General features: G+C 47.6%; 2 protein-coding genes across 4 annotated transcripts; one reads left to right on the forward strand and one right to left on the reverse strand.

The window, feature by feature from the left end:
* Positions 1–573: 573 nt before the first annotated feature.
* On the reverse strand, positions 574–15,684 carry LOC309375001 (fatty acyl-CoA hydrolase precursor, medium chain-like). 2 transcript variants are annotated; one of them, XM_081920347.1, is made up of 13 exons: positions 15,288–15,684; positions 12,106–12,310; positions 11,088–11,226; positions 10,531–10,664; positions 10,178–10,331; positions 9,727–9,828; positions 8,337–8,444; positions 7,100–7,231; positions 6,689–6,769; positions 5,770–5,917; positions 2,509–2,658; positions 918–990; positions 574–799 (listed from the first exon to the last, which is right to left on the reverse strand). In XM_081920347.1, the coding sequence occupies exons 1-13, from the start codon at positions 15,301–15,303 to the stop codon at positions 622–624; spliced, it is 1,620 nt and encodes a 539-aa protein (XP_081776473.1). In that variant the 5' UTR covers positions 15,304–15,684; the 3' UTR covers positions 574–621. The 2 variants fall into 2 exon arrangements, with proteins under 2 accessions (XP_081776473.1, XP_081776472.1); XM_081920346.1 differs by lacking the exon at positions 15,288–15,684 and adding an exon at positions 14,520–15,114.
* Positions 15,685–16,077: 393 nt separating this feature from the next.
* CIAO2B (cytosolic iron-sulfur assembly component 2B) lies at positions 16,078–20,903 on the forward strand. 2 transcript variants are annotated; one of them, XM_081920453.1, is made up of 5 exons: positions 16,078–16,314; positions 18,220–18,299; positions 19,138–19,263; positions 20,436–20,481; positions 20,689–20,903. In XM_081920453.1, the coding sequence occupies exons 1-5, from the start codon at positions 16,164–16,166 to the stop codon at positions 20,784–20,786; spliced, it is 501 nt and encodes a 166-aa protein (XP_081776579.1). In that variant the 5' UTR covers positions 16,078–16,163; the 3' UTR covers positions 20,787–20,903. The 2 variants fall into 2 exon arrangements, with proteins under 2 accessions (XP_081776579.1, XP_081776580.1); XM_081920454.1 differs by lacking the exon at positions 16,078–16,314 and adding an exon at positions 16,597–16,629 and having other exon boundaries at positions 18,159–18,299.
* Positions 20,904–20,907: the final 4 nt, after the last annotated feature.

Here is a 20,907-nt window from a genome sequence, read left to right on the forward strand (position 1 = left end):
TGGGGCAACAGGATGTTTTACTAACATTCTCTGGTACACCATCACTGTAGGCCCAATATTTTGAAATATCACATTTCTGTTGTTACATGTTTGCATGTGTGTTGGTGCATAACAGGGACACATGGAGGTATGGGTCACGCACACAGTCTTGATCCAAAACTGGGGGGGGCATCTCTTGCATTTGCCCCTTTAAAAAACGAGAGGCTGCCCCACCAGCCTATTTGAGCCTTTTGTGAAGTGTGAAACTTTTGAAGGAAGACCAAGGAACAGACACTTTTCTGACCAAAATATGGCATCCCTTTATTCTGAAAGTCTAAATGTAACACTATATTCATTTTTATAATCATTTTTCAAGTTTTGTAAATCAGAACTATGTTACTGTATACTTTTGACAATGCAAAGATCTGAAACTAAACATTGCATTAAACAAAAGGTAACTTTTATCTAGGCTTAGTAACAATGTGCACACCTCCTGCAGGAAAGGAATAAACATAGAGATGTTTATTTAACTAATTTTTCTAAAGAAATATGCTGTATTTGTTTTGTGGAAAAATATATTTTAACAAGTAACTATCATTTGTCATTTTGGTGCTCTATTTATTGTCCATAGCTGCTTGTGAATTACAATTCTGTGTGTTTTCTTCTCACTTCGTCCACTTTCTCAGGGACAGTCTTTAGCCAAAATTCCACTTTTTCCTCTTTCAGCTTCATTGAAACTTTCTGCTTCAGATTTATCTCTAGATACTGCTCCTGGGTGTTATAGGCCGGCCACTCTACCAACCCTTCTCCATTTGGGTTTCTAGGAGCAAAACCAACAACAGACAATGTCTGTTCTGTCATGTCTGCCAAGGCATCCTACCTGCCTTCCAGCCAGCCACACCACACCCCCATAACTATCACGGTGGCCCATGACTCACCCGCTGCGAGCAAAGTTAGCCCAATATTTCATCATGGTTCTGCTAAGAACTTTCTCTTCTTCCGTGGCATCACCTGAAGAACAGAGGGAGGGAAGTTCATTACACAGCTGGGATCGCTGGAAATACAAATCCATTCCCAACGGTTACCCAACCCAGTTCAGTAATTCATTCTCTGAAGCAGAATGTGGGGGGCAGGGGGAGCTCGGGGGGGGGGGCACACATGCTGCAGCATCCATCAGAATATCTGCAGGAAAGCTTGTGCGTGAAAAGGTGCCTGTCATTTGTAGTGATCTGCAAGCACTCCAGTTGGAGAACAGCCTTTACCAAATGTGTCGTGGACTTTGAAGAAGCATGAACTCAGGGCTAAAAGGAGAAACAAGCTAAAGGAAGGCATGCTTGCAAACCCTGTCCATGATCAACTCCTGCCTGGGAACCTTGGCCTTCACAGCCACTTACGGACTCACTGTTAAGCCTATGTTCATGAAAGACAATCTTACTCAGCTACGAGTGATCTCCAAAGAAGAAGGTCTGTTTCAATGTGTAGTCTTGCCTGACAGCCCTGAGCCACATGGCTGGTGATGCTCTGTTCTGAAATGGGCAGGGAAACCTCACATGAATATATAGATTTGCCCATGTCAAGGCAGAGGCTGCAGAAGTGTTTGGATGTGATGGGCCAGGTGTCTTGGGGTTGTGCCGGGGCCATGCCCCAGGCCAAATGCCCAAAGGGGACTGCAGGAGGAGAAAAGGCCACTCTTGGCAGAGAGGGGAAAGTGAGGGGGTAAGCTGCCTCCCAGAGAGGCAGAGATGGGGAAGGCCTGGAGGTGGGAACCTCCCTTGAAGCACAGCCCAGGGCTCATCCAGAGCTGTACTTGTCCTGTGCCTTGAATGTGTGGGTCTGAGCAGGTTCCCGCTTGTCCAGGAGAACCTGCTCTTTAGCGATAAATTGGAGCAGGCATCAATCCGGAGATGTTTTCTCCAATTCGGCAGTAAAGATTGGGTTTCCGGTGGTGTGGGGGGAACGGCTAGTTTGGATGAGTGCCAGTATCCTACTAGCTTCTCTTGCCTTACAGTGAAGAAGGAGGTGCCCCCCCATCCTCCCCCCACCCCCAGTTAAAGGTGAACTGGTTTGGGGGTTTTCTGCTCCTTGTGCGCCCTCTACTGACCACAGATGGGAGTGGCTTCTTCCTGCTTCTACTTTCCCCCATTCCCACTGTTGGTTAGATGTCCAGCAGAGCCCCAGAAAGTGGGCCACCCCTATAAGAACCGCTCAGGCCCTTCCCATGTTCTGCGCCCAAAGGGAGCCTTGCTACATCACCCTTTGGTTTCAATTCACTTTGAATGTATTATATCCCTAGAAAACAGCATGCAAAGTGTTAATTAGAAAAGCGAACAGGGCAGGTGATCAGTCTGTCCACCTCTGCTGCTAATTCTTAGCGTAATCTGTAGGCACCAAATCCCTGTCACGCCAAAAGGGTTTCAGCACCGCAGATGACGGCAAAGCCAACAGGCTTTGGAGGGGGCGCCATGCTATCCTCCTGTGCCTGCAACCTCGCCCAAAAGTGAGTCCTGAGTCACAGAATAGCCGCTTTACCATGCAGGCGGATGTCACCAGTGAGAAACGGCCCTCCAAAGACGAACCCAACTTCGTCTGCGTGATCCGCTTTCACATAGTCTGGTTTGGTATCGTGGTACAAACTGGGACGGTGCTGGTACTCAAAGAAGTAAGTGGGAGCCCCGGTCTCTAAAGAGGGAACAAAAGGAGACGGAGGCTGAGAGAGAAGGCAGCAGTGCATTCCCTAAGGACGGTGGCTCCCTGTCCTTTGCCTTTCAGCTGCCAGAGAGGGGGCAGCCTTCGATTCAGGTCTGAAGGGTCTCCTGTACAATCAGAGGGGCTTTCTGGTAAGATCCAGGGAGGCTTCATTTTAGCTCACCAGGCACTCTCTGCTTCAAAAAGCCCCAGGGGAAATTATAAGGCTTTCACATCTAAAAGAAAACAGTGTTGGCACCCTCCATCCAGCTTCCCTGTGGAGGACAGCTGGAATGCCCCCCTCCTTCCTTTTTCACCCACTTCACCTCTGCCAATGAGGAGCCAGAAAAGTGCCTAGAATAGACCTTCATAGAACTAAACGGTTTGTGGTCTGGGAGAAGGCAGAACCTTCTCCAGGTGCCCAGAGGCCTTCCAAAAACTGTGTGTAATTATGACAAGGCACTGTGATGTTGGGAACTTATAGATTATGGGGGAAACAGAAAGATCAGCTTCTTCGTGTGCCATCCCTGGCAGCTAGTACCGTACATATCAGAGGATTTTCCTGGCCTTGTGGAGTCAGTAGGGTCAACCCTTCCTACGGGCACGTGATCCAAAGCAGCTCCTTTCAGTCCACTCACACAGCCTCCTCCTCACACTGCAGCCTCATGACTTTGCCTCTTGAAGGGACAGCATGTTACTGCCCCCTGGGCCAGTCAAAATCCTGCCTGCTGAGGTCTGTACTGACAGAAGCTTCCAAGAGGTCTCCAAAGGTCATTGGCTCAGAGGTGCAGCCATTCTTCCCTTCCCACTATCCCAGAACACCCCAGGAAACAGTGCTACTAGTTACATTCTTTTTCTGGGTGCTCCTGTGGGACATGCTGTTAGAAAAAGGGGAAAGAAAGTCTGTTTGTTTTTAAAGGTAAAGTCACCCACCACTAAGGTTCTAAGATTTCAACTCTGGTCCTCATCTGACCTTGGGGGAGTTTCCACACCATCCCCATGGAAATGACCCCCAAAAGCAAAATACTTCTGATCACCCGTTTCAGCTGGCAAAAGGGTCTGCAGCCACGAAGGCTGCTTGAGTCTCCTGTGACAAAGTTGGATCCAGGAGAATCCCTCAGCTCTTTCGAGGGAGGCCAACCCTGTCCAGAGCAGACTGGGCACCATTCCTCTGAATCTGGAGACCATCTGCCCACAGCCTTGTCAGGATGAGTTTCAACCCCACTTGGATGATAGCAGCCCTCAAATGCTAGAGGATGACAAACAGGGGAGGGAGGAGCATGCATTTGGCTTGGTGGTTCAGAAAGATGCCACCAATGACCCCTCCACAGAAGCTGGACTGTCCGTACCTCAACACCAGGGGGCCTATCTTGCATGCAGAAGAGCTGAAGGTCCCTCCTCCAGTGAAAAGGATCAGGAGGGGAGGGGAGGGGAGGGGAGGGGAGGGGAGGGGAGGGGAGGGGAGGGGAGGAGAGGAGAGGAGAGGAGAGGAGAGGAGAGGAGAGGAGAGGAGAGGAGAGGAGAGGAGAGGAGAGGAGAGGAGAGGAGAGGAGAGGAGAGGAGAAAACCCTCTCAGTGTCAGACACCAGAGAGCCACTCCTGGCATAGAAGGACTAAATAGGCACAGTTGATCCAAGGACTTGATCCTGTGCCTCTATTCTCAGGAGCTTTGTCTAGCAGCTTGTAACACACTTTCCACTTGCACAAAAACATTATCTAGATCCATAGAAACATACAAAGCCTATGAATCAAAGGCCTTGAAAAACTACCTTGCAGATTTAGTGCATTTGAAAAGAGAAACCCTGAAAAGATGCAACAGGGGTTATGCGGGCACTTGTGAGATGGATGCAGCCCTTGCACCAGAATCTCATGGTACTCCCAGTGGGACTTCTTCATGACCTGCTCCCAGTGGCTCAGTCAGCCTTCATCTTTGACCAGGTCTGTATCTGCTAATGGGTGAGGAAGTTCATACCTTGGCCTTTTTCACCCACAGGCTTTAGTCCAATTCAGGAATGATTTACTCATCTTGTTGGCCCAGGGATCAAAGAAGCTGGCATTGAACTCAGCCAAGTGTACTCTCCTTTGGTAAGCACAGAAGCCCACGTGACCCCCAATGATGGGGGGTGGGGATGTGCCTTGTGAGGAAGGTTCTGGGTGTGATTGCTCTCTCGGTCGCTGCTCAAGGGCTCACATAAATCACGTGCCGCAAAAAGCAAAGCTCTCCACTATAACCAGGCCAAGAAGCAAAGGTTGCTGAGAACTGACTAGGACTTATGTGCCGCTGAGAAATAGTTGGGAAAAGCTTCTAACTAGGAAAGAAATGCCACACAGGAGCTGGTGAAACTTAGCTAGGAACTCTAATCGCAGCTACACAGAATAATGATTGCAATTTTGGGGTATCATCACAGGAGCCCTCGACAATACAGATGAAGGAAATAATTGTTGCATCCCTACAGTTACTTAGGAAAAAAATGTCTTCTGATGCGACTCATGAGCTGCAGAATGCCTATGTGATGTGCTCCATCAGTGGTTTGCAAGAAGCAAATCTGGTATCAGAAGCAGATATTGTGCCTTATAGTACATTTTAAACCAGAACAATTTAATTCTCCCTCCTATCCGAACTACTCAAATAAAATGCTGACTGACGGTGCGTGACCCCTCTTGCCTATTTACTCACATGGATAAATCTGGTCTTCTCCCTCAAAGCAGTCGTGGTGCCAGCTTATGTAAATCTTAGACGCAAGGAATTACAGACCTACTGGATGTCCTGAGTTTACAGTGTAAATTACTGAAGTGGCAGAGGGGGAGACAATGCTTGCTTGCCATGCCAACACTTGGAAACTGCAAACACACACAAGAGCCCTGACTCCAGGCTAAATTCCTGAAAGTCTTTGATATCTGGAAATAATTTTGTTCCTTCCTCTAAGTAGAGCTGAACTTGAGAAATTACACAGAGAGTCTCTTGGAGTCAAACTCCAGACACCTCACAGTCTGGCTCTGGGGATCATGGTGTGCCTCAAATGGCATGCGTCACAAGTGTTTTAATGTCAAGAGGAGACTTTACAATAAGTAACACCTGGCGGAGGCAGGGGACACTCTTTTTACCTCTGTGATACCGTAATGTTTTTATGGATGGGATAACAATGAACACATCTCCAATCAAGTCCAGGAACCCATCTCTGAGATCATCCAAGTCGTTGGTGTCCCCAAGGTACTCATCAAGTACCATTGGCAGGAGTTCAAGTGGGATCCCCTGCGAGAGAAGAAAAGAGATGGTGGGAAATGGCCATTGCTGGGGCGGGGGGGGGGTCCCCTCCTTTCTCAAACGTGCCCTTTGTTACTTGATTTGTGCTACAAGTGTGTAAGAAGCAGGTTGACCGAGAAAAGCCAGCCGTTTCTGATAAATTTCCCTTGGGATTCTGGAAAGCACTCCTCTCCATGTTAGAGGGGGCTAAGAAGGGTGTCTGGTGGAAGCCTAACTGGCCTTGGGCATCATGTCTAGCCTACCTTGGGAAAGGGAGTCAAAAGGTTATTCTCCCCTCTCATACTCTGCCACTGCTACACCCATGTTCTTCTGAATGGAGCTGAAGCAGAAGTCCTAAGGCCCCCTCCCAGGATTGGGTCAGGAATGATCTGGGGGGCTTTGGGGAAGGCCACTGGCTGGGAACATGTGAGGGCTGTGAAGCTCCCCCACCCCTAAGCAGCTGCTTCCAATGGCCTCAGGAGAAGGAGAGGGACAGGGGTTAGTTCCCTCTCTTGCCCCCTTCTCCTCCTCCTCCTCTGCCAACCCTGCAAGCAACCATCAGAGCTAATGCCAGAGCTCCCATTCCATCCCTATGAAGTCAGGAGAGGACTCCTCTGGATCCTAACTCCCCCCATCACCAGTCACCTCTCAGCCTAGGCATGAGTTGCCCCATCCAGGCAAACATCTACAGGGTGGTGCTCATAATCAATCCTATCTGCAGAAAATTTATTCTCAAAGTTTCTCAGAGAAAGGATGCAAATCAACAAAATAAATAGTTACCAAAATGGGGAGGATTGTTTCTGAAGTAGTACGGATTCTGTCCCTGTCTCCCACGTCCTTAAACCCTTCCAGGGTCCCAGTCTGCATCAAAGGAGAAAAGAAGGGTTATCTGTGCCTTTGAGAGAAAATCCAGAGTAATTCTTGGTTGGGAATGTTCATTTGTCCGTGTTATTTAATTATTAAAACATCTTTGCTGAGATCCATTATTGCCCACAGTGAACCAATTCGTCTCCAAGAATTTCTGCTTGAGAACATCTAACAAGCCTTTGGAGTCGAAAGGAGTAGGTTTATGCTTAGAAACCACCACCAACCATTAAATTCATAGGCTAGTTGTGAGGCCCCTCTTGTCACAGGGATTTCATGCAGACATTTGGGGGGCAGAATGAAAAGGCCTTGCTAGCGGGATCTTACCACACGCGAATTCCAGCCAAATTCATGGTTGGTGACTCCGACCATGAGGGGCACAGCACTGACCTCCCTCCCAGCCAGAATCTCCTCTGGGGTCTTCGGCATAAACACACCATCCAAAGCTGGCCCTAAGCCCTGAGCAAAGGGAAGGAAAGAAGGTGTTTAACTGAAGGGCCCAGGACCACTCCCCACCCTCCACCCTGACCAAGCCAAAATAGTCTGGGAGGAATGAGGAGCTCAGCCTGTCTTAGCACCTCAGTTGCCTCTCCTGATTCAGATGGAGCAGAGAGATAGAGCTGGGTGTCACCTGCTTATTGGCAGCACCTTCAAAAATCCCGATGACAGCTCCCAGCAGCTTTATAGATGTTCAATAGCATGGGGGACAAGATGGAACCATGAGTAGCTTCCCATGAGCAGAACCAAGGAAGTACAGTGCCCCCAAACCCCACTTCCTTGAGTGACTCCTGAAGGCTGTTGTGGTTAATGGCATTGAAAGCCGCCAAGAGATTGAGAAGAACAAGCAAAGTTGTATTCTCCCCATCTCTCTGCCAACTGTTTAGTGAGCACGATACTGCAGCCTCACCCTCTTCAGTCAGGTTTGGACCAAGTCTTACGCCGCCTGAGCTCTAGCTACCAACCCTCCTGTTTCAAGGCACGCAGGACACCAGAGCACCAAGAAAACTGATGTGCTCCACAGTTTTTGTCTGTTTTTAGTTGTTTTTATTGTACATCGCCTTGAGATTAATAAATCAATAATATTCTGATGAAATAAAATATCTATTTAAACATGTACACAAATATGTATTTAAATCCAATTTCTGCACTTTTTATATTCTGTATTTATATTACAGTGGTACCTTGGGTTACAGACTCCACTAATCTGAAAGTAGTACCTTAGGTTAATAACTTTACCTCAGGATGAAAACAGAAATCGCACGACAGCCACGGAGCGGCAGTGGGAGGCCCCATTAGCTAAAGCGGTACCTCAGGTTAAGAATGGTTTCAGGTTAAGAACAGACCTCTGGAATGAATTAAGTTCATAACCAGAAGTACCACTGTACACTAGGACAAAAAGGAAGCTATAAGACGGGCTGGTCCATTCCTCCTTGCCCTCATAAACAGCAATACACACTTGGAGCAGAAGGCCTTATTGAGCACTCCAGGTGGTTCCCCTCACTGGGAGGGGAGAAACAACTGAGCAGGGCATCAAGGCTCTTTCCTGATCACTCATGTCACTTACCTGCCTGCTAAGGTCAGCATGGATCAGCTCCTGCTCACTCTTCTGCCGGAGACAGTGGACTAAGGCGGCTGAAGTGGTCATCTCACAGCCAAAGATACGGGCAATTTTCTGTATATGTACACAATGACAGGAACTCTTATCTGCTGCCATCTCTGGCACACTAAGCGTTCAAAGAGTGGAGAACAGAGAGTCCACCATTTGTCAAACTAAAAAGTGGCAAGTGCCCCACCCCATTTTCACTGTAATTCCCACCTCCTTTTGAGGGTCGCTTTAGAATTCCACCAGAAAGCACTATTGTGGTGTGCTGGCCTTAAACATGGCTTTTGGGGTGAGTTATGACCCCAGTATGCATTCATCTTGTTGCCAAGGAAACCTAATGGAAAGGGTTTCAAGGCTGCCCAACCTGCTGTGTTGCCCTGGAACCTTTGGGGCCCCAATGAGAAAAAAATGTCATTTTTGGGTATTATTTAACCTCTCTAGGTGACTACCCCAGTCCCCTGATCTGAAGGAACAGCTTTCAGCAGGTTTCAGTGCCCTCCATATGTCCCTAAGAATGCTGGAGCTCTGGTGACAGACAGCAATTGTTTTGCCTGTCCTTTTATCCCTGACCCCAAGGAACAGGTGTTTTGAGTCTTTACAGTGCATCTTGTCCTCAGCATGTAGGCCCCAAGACCAATATGCCCACATTAAAAATTCCCCAGTGTGTTATTTTCAGGCCCCTAGGAGCAGCCTGCCCATTGCCCAACCATCTGGGTTCATGGTGGGCATGAACGGCCCACCATCCTCACCCTATAGGAGTAGGGCCCTGTCAGGGTGCTGAGGGACCCATTTTAATCACATCTCCATGGCAGGCCTCCTCCCGTCTATATACCAACAGGACCTATGTGAGCGGTCCCTCTCCCTCAGCCGAAAGCAGCACAACATACCTCACACCTCCATTTCTAAAGGGCAAGAGTGCATATTGCTACTACCTGGTGCCCTTTTGTTTTAATCCAGATTGGCCCTGTGCCTCACCTGTTACCTGTTACTAATTCCATTCATGGCACTGAGAGAAGTTGCGGTGGTGGGTTGTGGTGAGATCTCGTGAGATTTCAGTAAGATCTTGGCAAGAGCTCACCGGAAGTTGCCACTGTTTCGTTTCTGCCAGAGGTGGAGGCAGCAAGGGGGACAGGGCGCCTGCAGGGCACCGCCTTTTGGGATTCCACCGCCTGGGGTGGTTGCCTCAGCCTACCTCATATGTGAGCCGGCCCTGCCCTGCCCTGCATTCATGACACTGGGGGACTCCACAAAACTTTTGCTACCTGGGCAGTGTTTAAAAAAGAAAAGAAAAAGCCAGCATCCTTGGGACAGAAAACATTTTGGTCTCATCTGGTCAAACAAACAAACCTACTTCAGCAGACTTAGACCTGTTCTGGAAGACTATTGGAAGCTGTGAGACACCACTCTCCAGGATGGCTCTGTGGAATAAACCCTTTGACAAGGGAGACATAACCTGGCAGAGGAGAAAGGACACCATTGGCAACAGACATTATGCCCTGCCACTGACCTAACAAAAGCGCTGAACATCAAATTAGGCCTCGGAGTCCCCATAGAACTTACACCTATTGCACCCAATTCCTTCTTCCTAATCTTTCCTGTAGCCAGAGCAAAAAGGGCCACTTTATGCACCATGATTACATGGGTTCTGCAAGTTAGCAGTGACTGCTACCCCCACCCATCCTTTCCACAGCTTTGAGAGTATGTCAGAGATCATTATTTTATGTTTTGTAAAATGTCCACCTGAGAATTAAGCAGTCTATTACTATAATAGAAACCCCACCATATAACATTTTGGAACTCACATGGGCTGAAGCACTCATAGATCCTGCAGAGACACCAAAGAGAGTCACCAATTCCGGATCGCCCCCAAAAGCTCTGATGTTTTCCTGGATCCACTTAAGAGCTGCCACCTGGTCCAAAAGGGCCCAGTTCCCTCGAGCACTCTTGTCCCCTGTGCTGAAAGGAAAGCGTTGGCAAGGAGCAGCAAGCTCAGTGCTCAGGTGGATTTTGGAGAAAAGGTTGGCACTTTGAGTCAATGCCAGGTTCTTCCAGGGGTTTCAGATGCAGAAGTGGAGAGAAGAGCTGACCCGACAGGTCAACCCAACACCCCTCTAGTGAAAAGGGCCCTGGAATACCTTTAGCCAAAGCCTCTTACCTGAAGAACCCCAAAATGCCCAGCCTGTACTGAAGGATGACCACCACCACATCTTCATAGGCAGCTAGCGCGGAACCATCAAACCTGGAAGCTGCCCCAAATATCATGTTCCCTCCGTGAATCCACACCATCACCTTCAAAAGAACAGGGGCAGCAGGGAATGACCGGAAGGTCGCTAGAGAGCATTTTTCATAAAATGTTTTTGAAATAAATAGCACATAATAATTGGACATATAGACTATTTCGTAATGGATGGCGAAGATGCACTGTAGTGCATCATCGTAGTCAGGCAATTTTGCAACAACAGACCTCGCGGCCATTTAGATTTGCGTGCAGATCAAGATGCAGTTATCCAGTTTTTATTTTATTTTATTCAGAACAATTAAAGAAAGGATGTGGCGTAACCAATCAAAATTGCCCTTTGTAAGAACACGAGATGCAGAAGAGTCTTCAGAGTAAAATGACATTGTCAAGAGCCCCTGCCATCAACCCAGAGTCTGCTGCCAGCCCCCTTGCTTTGCAACGCTGCTTTCAGTCCATTTAAAATATGTGCTTACTGGCAACTTGGATGCCTTGGAGGAATCTGCAGGAGTATAAATGTTTAAATACAAACAGTCCTCAGAACTTCGGAAGGGCGGGTGCTTTTCTTTCCATCTCTTCTGAATTCCTTTGAGTATATTCAGATCCTGGGGGCACCTGCAGAAAGGACATCCCCTCGGGATTACTTTGGAAATAACAGAATGAACATACTAGCTCAAATATAAAGATAATAATTTGCACGAGAGGTGGCGTCAGGGAGAAACTGACTTAGGCCAGTTTAAAGGTTTACTGGCAAAGCTGTGGACTTAATCAACTGTTCTTAGTTTTTTGTTTTTTAAAAAGGGCAACAAGAAAGGGGTCTTCTTGACACTCTAATCTTAGAAAATGGATGACAATGTTTCAGTCAATCAGAGCAGGACCACTCAGCCTTTCTGTTCAGGGAATTCAGTATAAACTGTTTTAGTCTGAAAACAGGATATCCTCTGTTAATAGATCTAAATGCTGGGAATATAGATGTCTTAGGAAAGATGTGCTACAAATGTGATGGGACTATTAGCCTTCACAAGCTTATTGGAACATAATATTCCATGCCTTCTCTCAAATAATTTACCACCCTGAGTTTGGAGCCTATTAGCATTGAATTAATATCATTGCAAATTATTTGTCTAACATGGTCAAATAATTAATTATGAATTTATTGAATGCAGCTAAGATGTTGCAGGATTAACAGTGAAAGAGCTCTAGGCCTCCAATGGCTGAGGGCTGGTTGCTGAAACGTCTGGACTGCTCTGAACCATTAAGGTTGCAGATATTCGAATTTCTGTGGTGTCTGTGTTAAGTTAAAACAGAATTTTATTTCAGCAATTAGACCTGTTTTGTTTCCAGTGATTTCTTTCTCAAAAAAATAAAATAAATGAATTCTTTAAAAAAAGACCACAAATGCTGGTGGTTCCCAGCACATTCCCTCAAACATTCCTCTCTGCTGGTTTTTATTTCCCCAGTGCAGCCAAGAGGATCCAACTGCATCTCTCTTACACCGCTGGGTACGTGGTAGCATCTCTCACGGCATCCCATGGCTCAGGCGGTTGAGGTGAGGAGAATCTCAAGGAGCCAGTGGGAGGCTTTGCAAAGGGGATGCCCAGGAAGACATTGACCAGCCGCTCTGTGCCCTTTACACTTGCTTGCGTCCCTCGAAGCCGTCCATATTTTGTGGCCACTTCTGGGTGGGTGCCTTCTGGACCTACACAATGCGTGCATACAAATAAAGTTTTTTAAATGTGTGAAATCGCAAACATAGAGGCAAAGGTATAGAATTATATAAAACCAGGGGGCCAGAGAGCATTGGGCCTGACCCTCCCCTAGAAAGGATCTGTGCAAAGCCAAAAGCAACCTCCCTTCTCCCTCTACACAAAGGACATGAGAGCAGCCATCCTCTGCAATCAGCACTTTGAGTTAAAGTGGGTTTTTTTAAAAAATATACTATTTCATTTTAAATGTCGGCAGCTTTTTCTGTTTAATGCTGAGCTTAAAAACAGATAAGCCAGAAACAAGTCATATACCATTTTATTAAAGAATCTTGCAGACAACAGCCCTGAGGATCATCCCAAAGGGAGTCCTGCAGTCACCTGGTAAAAACCATGGAATTGTGGAGCTGGAGGGAAACCCGAGGGTCATCTAGCCCAACCTACTGCAATGCAGGAATCTCAACTAAATTAACTAGATGGCCACCCAACCTCTGCTTTAAAACATCCAAAGAATGAGAGTGAACCACATCTCATGGGAGTCTGTTCCACTGTTGAACAGCGCTTACTGTGAGATATATCTTCCTGCTGTTGAGTCAGAATCTCATTTCTTTTAACTTGGAGCCATTGGTTTGGGTCCTAGCCTCCAGAGCAGGAGAAAACAAATTTGCTCTATCCTCCATGTGACAGCCCTTTAGATATTTGAAGATGCCTATCATGTCTCCTCTCTGTTTCCTCCTTACCAGGCTAAACATAGCCAATATCCAATTCCCTCAACTGTTCCTCATAAGGCTGTGTTTCCAGACCCTTGATTGCCTTCCTCGGCACATATTCCAACTTGTCAATATTCTTCTTAAACTGTGGAGCCAAAAACTGGACACAGTATTCCAGGTGTGGTCTGACCAAGGCAGAACAGAACAGGACTATTACTTCCCTTGATTGGTACACTATACTCCTCTTGATGCACCCTAGAATAGCATTAGGTTATTTTGCAGCTACATCACACTGTTGACTGATGTTAAGCTTGTGGTCCACTAAAACTCTAGATCCTTTTCACATGTACTACTGGCAATCTTATAAGAACATGCGGTGCAGAGGATAGTGTAAATAAAATGCTATAGAGCCTCTCCCAGTGGCTTTGGTCCTGAAGCCAGCACATGCAGTTAAGTGGCGGGATATCACTTGTTTTGATGCCTTTAGCTATCAGGAGGTGGGGAAGTCTTCAACCAATGCAAATTGCCTTTCCCTGCCTCTCCACCACCCTCACCTCCTATTGGTAAATCTTTAACCTACCACTGTCATCTCCAACCCATCCCTATGCATTTTCCAGATACAGTGGTACCTCGGGTTAAGTACTTAATTCGTTCCGGAGGTCTATTCTTAACCTGAAACTGTTCTTAACCTGAAGCACCACTTTAGGTAATGGGGCCTCCTGCTGCCGCCACGCCGCCGGAGCACGATTTCTGTTCTCATCCTGAAGCAAAGTTCTTAACCCGAGATACTATTTCTGGATTAGCGGAGTCTGTAACCTGAAGCATATGTAACCTTAGGTACCACTGTACAGTACAATGGGGGATTTACTGCCAAGTAAGAGAGGAAATGTAAGAGAACACATCACAGAATCAATTTCTAGTCCCTCTTCTCTCTCTCCCTCAGACACACACAGCTCCCTCACCCCAATCTTTTTTAAATCCAGCAACCATTCCCCCCCCCCCCCGATGAGTGGCAGCTGTAGCAACTGAAGTGCTCTTATGCAGAGTGTCAGACACAGGAATGAGATGGGCTGCTGTTTGCAAGAGAGGGGTGAAGGGTGGGAGGGAGCTGCTGGTGAATTCTGAGTTGTATTTCTGAATAATGCATGAAGATGCTCTTAGATCAAGTCAGACCATTGATCTATCTTGCTCAGAACTGTCTGTGATTTCCAGTGGCTTGCTGGAGTTTCTGACAGGGGCTTTCCTAACCCTACCTAGAGATATCACTGGGGATTGAAGCTGGGGCCTTCTGCATGCAAGACAGGTGTTCAACTACTGAGAAATGTCACTGTATCTTCTACAGACTAGAATACAGTAATAATACAAAAATGGTGTAACTGGAAAAATGTAAAGAGGTGACTGACACAGACAGAGATGCTCCTCTTCACTCTCCTCAAGAGTGGATTGCAAGGGGCTATTTCACTCTTTATCAGTCAATATAGAACACCCCCCTTACCTTTGCCTTCAAGGATTCTGAAGCAAACAGTGCTAATTGCAGCAACCCAGAACAGGGCACACCATGGGGCTGATGCCATCATGCTTTACTGCCCCTGGGCCGCTGCGCCTTTATATGCTTTCAGGGCAGGGTACAAAGATCGGCATCCCTTACAAAGAAAAACCGGGAAAACGTCCAGATACACCTAGCATCAAGCTATAATAACACCAGACCAGTGATTCAGCTTTCAACAAAAGGGAAACATTAACTGCAATGGGAGGAAAGGTTACACAAAAGCTGCCAAACCAGCTGCCGCCAATGGAAAGGGCAAAGTCTAAAGCAGGAAATGGTCCTGTGCCTCGTTCGGGCCCTCTTTGGCGGGCATTCCTGCCAGAGGAGCGGGAAGGAACATGTGGTGGTCCTTTGGGTGCTGTGAAGGGTGAGAGGAAGGCTCCTAGGAGGATAAGTCAACACCTCTTCCCTCACTCCCTCTCCTCCCCTCCAAGTAAAATGTTAACTGATGAGGGCAAATCCACGTGATGCATTTAAAGGGCATCCAAACCATGGGTCAGCAACTTTTTTCAGCCGTGGGCCGGTCAATCACCCCTCAGAGCATGTGGTGAAAAAAGAAGAATGAATTCCTATGCTCCCCAAAATAATCCAGAGGTGCATTTTAAATAAAAGGACACATTCTCCTCATGTAAAAACACGCTGATTCCCGGACCGTCCGTGGGCCGGATTGGGAAGGCAAATGAGCCGTATCCGGCCCACGGGCCTTAGGTTGCCTACCTCTGATCCAAAGCATACAGCTGCCCTAGCAGCCTTTCTCAACCTGTGGGTCCCCAGATGTTGTTGAACTACAACTCCCATCACCCCTAGCTAGCAAGGCCAGAGCTCAGGGATGATGGGAGTTGTAGTCCAACAACATCTGGGGACCCACAGATTGAGAACCGCTCTCCTGGGAACTGTAATTCGATAAGGGCGCTGGACATTGTAGCCCCGTGAGGGGGAAGCGACAGGTTTTTTCCCTTTCTTGCTGCAGGTAGCTTTTTCCACGGGGTGGGAAATGCGGCTTATGGGCTGAAAAGTGGCCCTCGGCCTCCACCCATTTCCCTTTCACAGCAGAGCCCCCCCCCCTTCCTGGTGACTTTTGGGGCTCCGAGAGGACTTTTTCCATTAGCAACCCTCAGCCTGCGACTCTCACAGTGGACCCTCGGCTGCTGGGTGGCCTTCCTGGCAGGGAGGCTGAAGCCGCAAAATCCTGCACTGAACAGGCAGATGCGACTGGATGGCCTCCCAGGGACCCTTCAAACCGCGCAAGGAAGGCAGAGGCGGCAGTTGCCCAAGGTAAGGGGAGAGAAGTCTGTATATGCTCAGAGGCTACTATCTGTCTGTGCACGAACACTCAGGCGTTTCCTCCCAGCAACTCGCACTTCTGCAGCGGGGAGAAGGAAAATTAGAAACAAAGCGAACCCGGAAGCTCCCGCTATAGGCAGCGAGATGGGCTCTTCTACAGTCTTAGCTCCACTGCAGTAAGGCTGAGCGCGTTACCCAAATGCCGGAAGCGCGTCACGCCGAAGCCATCTCCGCTCAGCGTCCTTCCGGTGTGGGGAAGCGCTTGGCAACGGCGCTCGGTGTAGTGGGCTGAGTGCCGCCGCCGTCGCCATGGTGGGCCAAGATCCGTCTGCCTCGCCGGCGGGCGGCGCCCTGGAAAACGCGAACCCGCTCATCTACCGGCGCCAGGGCGAGCGGCCCGTCACGGCGCGCGAGGAGGACGACGAGCTGCCCGACGCCATCGACGACCGGGAGATCTTCGATATCCTCATCTGAGCCCAGCCGGGGTTCGCCTGCCAAGGGGGAAAGTCTCCCTGGGGCGGAGGGGGCGCTTCTCGTGGTTCTTAGAGCTTCTCCAGTGGCTCATGGAAGTGACGCCTCCCGCTTGCAGCGGCGCCTGGGTTGGGGTCGGGAAGGCGGGTGCGGAGCCGGGCAAGAGGGGCTGAGCCCTGGGAGCCCGGGGTGCGCAGATCGTGTCACTTTCACACGCTTTCACTCAATAAGCAGGTCGGTTGAATAGTCACATCGATATACAGTAGTCGTTTCTTAACGCACTTCGATGCGTTTTTCGAGCCGAGTAAGTTACAATCTGTCAGGAGGAGGCAAGTTCTACCTTATGAACCTATTTAGATTTCTTTGAGGGTGTCAACAAGCATGTAGATAGAGGTGATCTGGCTGACATGGAGCACTTGGATTTTCAAAAAAGCTTTTGATGAAGCCCCTCACCAATGACTCCTGCGTAAGCTTAGCAGTCGAGGAATGGTAGGAGAGGTCCTCTTGTTTAAGCTGCAGGAATGAAAGAGTAGGAATAAACGGACAGCTTTCCAAATGGGGAGATGTTGAAAATTGAGCCCTCCAAGGATCAGTGTCGGGATTGTGCTCTTTTAAGTTGTTTATAAATGATTTAGAATTAGGGATTAGCAGCAAGGAGGCAAAGTTTGCCGGTAACATTAATTTTTTCAGATTGTTAAAATGAAGAGAGTGTGTGATCGTTTGGAAAGGAATTGAAAACAAAATTGCCGGTATCGTACCATGCAACTGCTCTTTGTCACTCTGTGACATTCTGGTTGCCTCACCTCCAAAAGGATATTGTACAGGAAATGGTCTGTAAAAAGATAACCAAAATGATTGAGAATGGACTAAATTGGTCATTAGCCCAATTCAGCAGGCCTTTATTATTATTATTATTATTATTATTATTATTATTTATTGACTTAATATACAGTGGAACCTCATTTTACGTACCGTCCTCCTTACGAATGCTTCAGGTTATGAGCTCCGCTAACCCGGAAGTAGATGCTCACGGTTGCAAACTTTGCCCGGGATGCGAGTGAAAGTTGTGTGCCGGTAGCACAGCAGCAGCGGGAGGCGCCATTAGTGAAAGTATACCTCGTGTTAAGATTGGTTTTGGGTTACAAACAGACCTCTGGAATGGATTAAGTTCATAACTGGAGGTACCACTGTACCGCCCTATACCCGGGGTCTCAGGGCAGTTCACAGAATAAACTTTTTAGGCACAGAGCAGGTCTATATCAGGTTTGTATTAGAAATAGCACAGATTGATTTCCTCAAGCATCTCAAGTTCCTGCTCTTCAGGGTAGGATTGATAGCTTGCATGATGTGAAAGCCCCACAACAGGTAGATATATGTAGAGTTGTAGGATTGGCAGCTCATTGAATTTTTTTTTTAAGTTGTATTGGAAAGCCGGTGGTCCCTTGCTGGCATTCAGCAGGTAACTCAGGGTTCTCATGCAAAATTTCCTACCAGGGTGTTATCATCTCAGAAGAAAGAGAAAGTGGCATTTAGTAGAGAGGGGAGGATTGCATAAAGCAGAGGTGGAGAATCTGTGGTCCTCCAGATATTGGACTATAGTGCCTATCACACAGGCTGATGGGAGTGGGGAATCCAAGAGCATAAGGAGAGCCATAGAGTCCCCACCGCTGGACTAAAAAGATGTTTTCTGATAGTGTGCAGTTGGCCTCTCTAAAGAGGTATTGGCCAACCTGTTTTCTGCATTGGTTGCTGTTGGGAAGGCTTGAGCAGTTTGTCTTCGTTGGGCAACATTTGGGAAGCTCCCATCTTAAATGAAGAATTGCATCCCCACAGGGCCTGTTGCTTTGTGCCTGGCCATGCTTTGCTAGTGGAGTGTTTTTCCTTGACTTTCTACATCTCATTCGTTCCATCAACGACCCAGAGCATCCCTTAACATTAGAAGAACTAAATGTCGTAGAACAAGTTCGAGTCAAGGTGAGTGTTGTTGGCCTTTCTCTGCCTTTTCCAAGCTGTAGAGAAAAAATGGCCACTTTTTGAGCCAGAGGCCGGCTGAACAGGCTGTAGCCCATGTTACTAAATTCATGAAAACCAGGTACAAACAGATCCTTTAAGAGAGATGCAGCTTCAAGGAAGAACAGGTGTCTTTCCAGTTTTGCCTGGCCTGATTCTTAAATTCCCCATTTCACTTCCCAGGAGGTTTTTTATATAACTGCACCTGTGTGACTTATCCAAGCTGCTACCATCATGCCCTACGGTGATGCCCTCTCCCATCTCACCACCACCTGGTTAGCTCAGTGGCCCTTGGCTCAGACTCAGACACCATATTATTTTATATAGTGTAAGTGTGGGGTTTTGTATCAGCGTCAACTGGGTAGGTTCTCTTTCTATTCACTTATTACATTTCCTTGGTGGTGAGAGGGATGGGGGGTGGGGCCAGGGTGTTGGCTGTCTGTAGTTGGCTGCAGTGAGGTTTGTTTGCATTTGTGAGGGGGTGGAATTGTTGGGTCAAGTTAGCCATATTGATTTGTATGCTGTGGATGGGTTCCTGTTGGGCTATGTATGTGATAAAGGGGAGCAATTTGGGGGTGAAGGTGTTCTCTTCTATTTGTCCCCAGGTTGCTTGGTTTTCTTTGTGAATTCCTGGGCATCATCTTCAGACTGAGAGTCTAATTCTCAAAGTACAAATGCAGAGTTAGTAAGATGCAATGAGACAAGCCAATTAGCTCTTTTTCCAATTAGAACAGCATTTTATGTGGTTTAAATTATGACTCTCTAAAAAAAAAGTGATTGTGTCGGGATGGGTCTTTCACAGGTAAATGATGCCGAGAGCACCGTTTCAGTGGAATTCACCCCCACCATTCCTCACTGCAGCATGGCAACATTAATTGGCCTTTCAGTCAAAGTGAAGCTGATCAGATCCCTCCCAGAAAGGTTTAAGGTGAGTGGATGTAAATGGCCAAAAGGGCGATGGAGAAATTCTGTTTTCGTTGCATTGGGTGCCCATGAGGACCCTTTGGGGCTGTTGAGGCATTGCTCTTGAGTGATCAGCTGGAAGTAGATTTGTACTGGTAGTTCTGCTTTTACAGTGTCTGCATTCCCCATTGCAAACCTGCAGTGCTCACCAGCCATGAGCAGAAATTAGAATTCTGCAGAGGATAGAAAGTGCGGTGGCAGCTGCAAGTTCCTTTAGCTCCTCAAAGCATTGAAAACCAAGACAAATGTGGGAGACAAAACAATGACCTGGGTCAGCAACCTTCAAGGGGAACTCCAAAGTGCTGCTTTGACTTGACATTCTAGAGTGTTGTGAAGGTGTTGCAGGGGGTGGGGTGGGGATATAAATTCAAACAGCCAGTGGTGCCAGAAGACTTGATCTGCCCTAGGAAAGGGCCCCAGACAAACAGCTGGCTTGGCCCTTGGGGAGTAGCTCCTGTTTGTGAGACCACTGCTTGGCTCCCAAGAGGCAGCAACTACAGCACCCTGGAAAGCAGCATGAATTTCCTCCTTACTTGCTTCCAGTGACTCCCAGTTTCAGAAGCTTGCTCATCTTGGCACTTGACAGACTAGGCATCAAAGGGATATGTGGGCTTTCCTTCTCCCCTTTGTTTCTATTAAAGCACCTGAGGCTACCAATTGCAGGATCCCATGCAGCTTTTTGGAATTTGACATGCTGTAAACCAAGTGCTGTTTTTTCAAATCAATAAGGAAAGGGGTCCCTGGCTGCCCCCCAGCCCCACCATTGATCAGATGCCTTCTTTCAGTTGTTTCAGCCCTTCCACTCCTGCTCCCTAGTGGCTTCTTCATATCCAATGGTGGTGGGGCATTCCAAAGCTTTTGATCAAGGCATTCTGCCCAGCCAGAGTATTTATCCCACTAGAAGAATTCTTGGGTTGGAATTAGAAACAAAGAAACTGCCAAAGTGACAGCGCATCCTCACCAATGAGACACAGAATGGAAGGGAGGGAACTGGTGATGGTGTGTATCTGAGCAACCAAATTAAATTAAGGTAAAATTGGATTAGCGAGGTATAATTTTATTATTCCTCCAGCTGGTTCAATCTGGGGGAACGTTATTTGGTGACACAAATGATGCTGCTTCTTTTCTTCCTCCCAGGTGGATGTCCACATAACCCCTGGAACACATGCCTCAGAGCATGCAGGTACGTTTGAAATTCACCACAAAATACCCCTCAGAATAAGTCACTTACATTCCCTTCTATATTTGTTTTGAAGCAAAGCTGGAAGGGAAGAGTACAAATACCACTTGGAATTTTTTTGGTGGGGTCCTAGCCCTTGAGCTATACAGCAGAGGAGGATGGATGGATGGATGTCTTCACTAACTCCTCTTGTGGGGTTCTTTTTCACAGTAAACAAGCAACTGGCTGACAAAGAGAGAGTGGCGGCTGCCTTGGAAAACAACCACCTGTTGGAAGTGGTGAATCAGTGTTTGTCTGGGCGCCCCTGATAATGCATGCTGGGTGGGGTTGGGGTGGGAACAAGCAGGAGATGCTCTTGTGCTTGTATGTGAATAAAATAATTGTGATTGTTTTGTTTTTAAATAAAGACAATACCCTTTTCCCTACTTA

This window comes from Podarcis melisellensis (genome assembly GCF_964234715.1).
Source record: "Podarcis melisellensis genome assembly, chromosome: 8".
Lineage (NCBI taxonomy): Eukaryota > Metazoa > Chordata > Lepidosauria > Squamata > Lacertidae > Podarcis > Podarcis melisellensis.

Bases quoted from the DNA above. Each gene is read 5' to 3' on its own strand.
- LOC309375001 (XM_081920346.1), bottom strand. From the start codon at position 14,601: ATGATGGCATCAGCCCCATGGTGTGCCCTGTTCTGGGTTGCTGCAATT. The intron at 9,829-10,177 runs GTGAGTTCCAAA...CTCCTCTGCCAG, and splicing joins CTATGAGTGCTTCAGCCCAT to GTTATGTCTCCCTTGTCAAA. The intron at 6,770-7,099 runs GTAAGATCCCGC...CCTTTGATGCAG, and splicing joins TTGGCTGGAATTCGCGTGTG to ACTGGGACCCTGGAAGGGTT.
- CIAO2B (XM_081920453.1), top strand. From the start codon at position 16,164: ATGGTGGGCCAAGATCCGTCTGCCTCGCCGGCGGGCGGCGCCCTGGAA. The intron at 18,300-19,137 runs GTGAGTGTTGTT...GGTCTTTCACAG, and splicing joins TAGAACAAGTTCGAGTCAAG to GTAAATGATGCCGAGAGCAC. The intron at 19,264-20,435 runs GTGAGTGGATGT...TCTTCCTCCCAG, and splicing joins CCCTCCCAGAAAGGTTTAAG to GTGGATGTCCACATAACCCC.